Below are 5,065 nucleotides of genomic sequence, written 5' to 3'. Positions count from 1 at the left end.
CTCAAAAAAGTCTACACATTTCGTTATAAGTCGGAAATTGATTTCTGAGACTAAATTGTAAACTAGATAAACTCATCTTTAACAGAAAAAGTTTGATAAATGTATTGTAATTACAATTAATATGTTCTAAGGCAATACGTCTAGTAAAAATTGCATTTCTATGTACGTTGATTCAAGAAACTATGAAGGAAGTCAAATTTCACAATAGAAGAAGGATGAAAGACCATGCAAAACTAATCCAAATCCTAAAAATTTCATCTATCTTGAATCAAATAGAAAGAAAAAGCCAACACAAAAACAAAGAGTTCATAAAAATGTTGAATTTTACATATGTTAACTCAAAAAAGTCTACACATTTCGTTATAAGTCGGAAATTGATTTCTGAGACTAAATTGTAAACTAGATAAACTCATCTTTAACAGAAAAAGTTTGAAAAATGTATTGTAATTACAATTAATATGTTCTAAGGCAAATCGTCTAGTAAAAATTGCATTTCTATGTACGTTGATTCAAGAAAATATGAAGGAAGTCAAATTTCACAATAGAAGAAAGATGAAAGACCATGCAGAACTAATCCAAATTCTAACAAATTTCATCTATCTTGAATCAAATAGAAAGACAAAGCCAATATAAAAAGAAAGAGTTCATTAAAATGCTGAATTTTATATACGTTAACTCGAAAAAGTCTACACATTTCGTTATAAGTCGGAAATTGATTTCTGAGACTAAATTGTAAACTAGATAAACTTATCTTTAACAGAAAAAGTACGAAAAATGTATTGTAGTTACAATTAATATGTTCTAAGGCAATACGTCTAGTAAAAATTGCATTTCTATGTACGTTGATTCAAGATAACATAAAGGAAGTCAAATTTCACAATAGAAGAAAGATGAAAGACCATGCAGAACTAATCCAAATCCTAACAAATTTCATCTATCTTGAATCAAATAGAAAGACAAAGCCAATATAAAAAGAAAGAGTTCATAAAAATGTTGAATTTTATATACGTTAACACGAAAAAGTCTACACATTTCGTTATAAGTCGGAAATTGATTTCTGAGACTAAATTGAAAACTAGATAAACTCATCTTTAACATAAAAAGTTTGAAAAATGTATTGTAATTACAATTAATATGTTCTAAGGCAATACGTCTAGTAAAAATTGCATTTCTATGTACGTTGATTCAAGAAAATATGAAGGAAGTCAAATTTCACAATAGAAGAAAGATGAAAGACCATGCAGAACTAATCCAAATCTTAACGAATTTCATCTATCTTGAATCAAATAGAAAGACGAAGGCAATATAAAAAAAAAGAGTTCATTAAAATGCTGAATTTTATATACGTTAACTCAAAAAAGTCTACACATTTCGTTATAAGTCGGAAGTTGATTTCTGAGACTAAATTGTAAACTAGATAAATTCATCTTTAACAGAAAAAGTTTGAAAAATGTATTGTAATTACAATTAATATGTTAATGGTTAGTTGAAGGCTCAAGCAACACGAGTTTCTTTCATAACAACATTCGAATTAGGAGGAGTAGTAACACTATTTCTGAATTGGTTGATGTCAATGGTGATTCCATAACTGATTATGATCAATTGAGAAATCATGTTGTTCAATTTTATGAAGATAAATTCAACGACCCACATCTAGATATTGATGAAGATTTATTCAACTTTGATCATCCTTCCATCACTATTGAAGAAAGCAATGATATGGATAGAATTCCTTCTCCGGAGGAAATAAAAAAAGTTGCTTTTGATTAGGGTGCGGATAGTGCTCCGGGTCCGGATGGTTTTTCTGGTTGTTTCTACCGCCACTGCTGGGATCTTTCAGGATTACTTGATAAAGGCCATTATATATTGTTGGGATACTGGTCGTATTCCAAATGGTGACAATTCTTCCTTGATTATTCTGCTGGACAAGGTAAGAGGTGCTAATACTCATCGTAACTTTAGGCCTATTGGTCTTAGTAATTTTTTCTTTAAATTTTTTACTAAGATTCTAGCTTCTAGACTGAGCCCTGTTTTGGATAAGCTTGTTTCTGATGAACAAGTGGCTTTTATGAAGGGTCGTAATATTCATGAAAATATTAGTCTAGCCTCAGAAATGGTTAATGAACTCCATATCAAGCGTAAGGATGTCAACCTTGGTCTTAAACTTGATATCTCTCAGGCATTTGACACGGTGAGTTGGTCTTTTGTTTTAGAAGGTTTTCGTCGATATGGCTTCTCTGAGAAATGGTGTGCTTAGTTGTTGGATATTTTGAACTCTGCTAGAATCTCTGTTCTTTTGAATGGCAATCCGGAGGGCTATTTCAAAATTAATAGAGGTTTACGTCAAGGTGATCCCCTATCTCCCTTGATATTTGTGTTGATTGAAGATGTTCTTAGCAGAAATATTACGAAACTCTTTCGTGATAAGAAAATGACTCATATGGTTACAAGAAATGGGTTTTCTCCTACTCACCTATTTTTTGCTGATGACATTATGATTTTCTGTAAGGGAAATCAAAAAAGTGTGCACAATTTGGTGGATTTGTTTGGAAAATACCAAGCGGCTTCAGGTCAAACGGTATGTCGTCAAAAGAGTAAAATTTACTATGGTAGTGGTTCTTTGAGTAGGAGAATTTACCTTGCTGATTTCTTGGGAAAGAGTGTTGCCACATTTCCAGATCGTTACTTGGGAGTTCAAATCATGCCTGGTACGGTTAGGTATCATCATATTTGTAATGTGATTGAGAAAATTAAAGCTCAACTTGTAGGGTGGAAGGGGAGATTGATTTCTTTTCATGACTGTATTGTTCTTGTTGAGTCAGTTATTGCAAGCCATTCGATTCATAATATGGCAGTCTATAAATGGCCTAAAAAATTCATATTGCAATGTGAAAGGGCTATTAGGAATTTTATTTGGTCAGGAGGTTCAAATGTCAGTCGGGCAGTTGTGGTGGCTTTTGATAAAATCTGTTGCCCTTTGGAGGAGGGGGGTTTAGGCATAACTCGCATGGCAGCCATGAATAAGGCGCTTATAATGAAGTTATGGTGGAGTATTAGGAATTCTAAGAAGAAGTGGGCTGGTTTTCTTAGGGCCAAGTTTTTTTGGAAGAAATGGTTGTATCAAAAACTATGGGGTCAAATCAACAATTCTGCCAGGCATTCGTTGGGTTCATAAGCTTGTGGAAAACAATTCTAAAATGCTGCTGGGTGATGGTAGGTCAACTTCGTTTTATTTTGATATTTGGTGTGGAGATATGTGTATTGCAGACATTCTTGATGACCAAAGTTTGGATAGAACGATCATGGTGGGAGATTTTTGGGCTAGCGACCATTGGAATTTTCCTGCTATTCACCTTGAACGTTTGGTTGTTACTGGGGTGGAGATAAAAAATATGTCATCACCGCTTAGAGGAGAGGATAGCAGGATCTGGATTCCGGACTTAAAGGGAGTGTTCAGCGTCAGCTCAGCCAAGGATGTTATTCGGCAAAAATACCCTATTGTGGAGTGGTCTTCTTTGATCTGGAGAAGTGAAGTTCATCCAGTGCTGGCGGCACAAAACTGGAAATTCATCAGAGGGGCATGTGATACATATGATCTATTACAAGAAAGGTTCAAAACTCAACTTGCCAGTAAGTGCAGTCTGTGTGGGAATGCCGAAGAAACCCTGGATCACGTGTTGTTTAGCTGCAGTTTTGCTACTCGAGCCTGGAATTGGATTGCGCAGATTTTTGGATTAAATCCTAACTCTAACCTTGTTGTTTCTTGTAAGGCAGCTAAAGGGCGCAGTCAGATTATTCGTGAACTGTGGCTAGTAGCAAACCTGGTGATTAAATCTGAGTTATGGGCGTTGAGGAACAAAGGTGTTTTTGAGCACAAGAAACCGAACTGGAGTATGTTTTTCAAGAGAGTTTTGAAGCTGATTCAAGACTATACAGTTCTCCTAAAGGGTTACATGAAAAGCAACGTTGAAGATGTTTTTATTTTGGACTATTTTCGTGTGCAGCATAGAAGAGTCAAAGGTCAGCAACCTGTTGAGTGCTTTTGGCAACCTCCGAAGAGTGATGAGCTTCAAATTTGTTGTGACGGCGCAGCAAAGGAAATTCTTGGTAGATATGGAGCAGGTGTGGTGGCGCGAGATGCATCTTGTAATGTTATTGGAGCTATGTTGATCGGCTTGGGAGTTACAACTAATTACTTGGCTGAATTGTATGGAATCATTGTTGGAATGGAATGGGCTACAAGATGGGGTGTAAGGCGTATTTGCATCCGGTCAGATTCTTATGGTGTGGTAGAGGCGTTGAAAAATTCTAATTTGCCCTGGTTTGCAAGGCAAAGGTGGTTAATGGTTTGTAGAAACTATGACTCCATTAGATTTATTCATACTTACAGAGAAGCAAATTTTGCGACGGATTCTATGGCTAAGCGAGGGTGTTATCTTGACAATGGTGTTGGAATGCATTATGAAGGAAGACCTATTTTTTTTAATTTCAGTTGAATATCCAAATGTTGCTTATTATAGATTTAAATAGTTTTCAAGTTTTTGTGGTTGCTTTGACCTCTTTTCTTGTAAACTATATCTTGTAAATTTTGTTATCTATTAATACAATTTTTTACTTATCAAAAAAAAAAGTACTCAACGATTTTGCCATGGCAAGTAGCGTTTTTTCAATCCAAAACTCTAGCGGCAAGACTGGAAACTTGACCCACATGGAAGCATGTGAGGTCCTTTGTTTGTCAGCGTCAAAACCTGGAAACCATTCAATTAGGTTTAGCTTTTGATGATCGAAAAACCATGCTTCAACATTCAACAACTTGTCTTTATCAGCTTGTGATTGCAACTTGATTGTAAAGAAACCCCTGTTCATTGGAATAAATTGGACACGTCCCTGACCTAACTGCCATTGTTCCTCAAGGTTTTTCTTCACATCTTGAAAGTTAACTCCTTTTAAATCTAAACGCCCAATAAGGCTAAATTTCCAAATATCAGATCCTTGCAAATAGAACGATTCAGGAAGCACCACAGCAGGTTTCCCTTCTTTCACAGTTGGAATAGGTAGCGAACTT

General features: G+C 35.3%; 1 protein-coding gene across 1 annotated transcript; it reads left to right on the top strand.

The window, feature by feature from the left end:
* Positions 1-3,302: 3,302 nt before the first annotated feature.
* Positions 3,303-4,496, top strand: LOC113296368. The gene has a single exon (XM_026544675.1). The coding sequence runs from the start codon at positions 3,303-3,305 to the stop codon at positions 4,494-4,496; it is 1,194 nt and encodes a 397-aa protein (XP_026400460.1).
* The last annotated feature ends 569 nt before the right edge of the window (positions 4,497-5,065 follow it).

Source organism: Papaver somniferum, chromosome 7, assembly GCF_003573695.1.
Source record: "Papaver somniferum cultivar HN1 chromosome 7, ASM357369v1, whole genome shotgun sequence".
NCBI lineage: Eukaryota > Viridiplantae > Streptophyta > Magnoliopsida > Ranunculales > Papaveraceae > Papaver > Papaver somniferum.
The sequence above is the reverse complement of the archived record's forward strand: the minus strand, read 5'-3'. Positions and strand labels throughout refer to the sequence as shown.

Coding starts and splice junctions, on each gene's coding strand:
- LOC113296368 (XM_026544675.1), top strand. CDS start 3,303: ATGGTGGGAGATTTTTGGGCTAGCGACCATTGGAATTTTCCTGCTATT.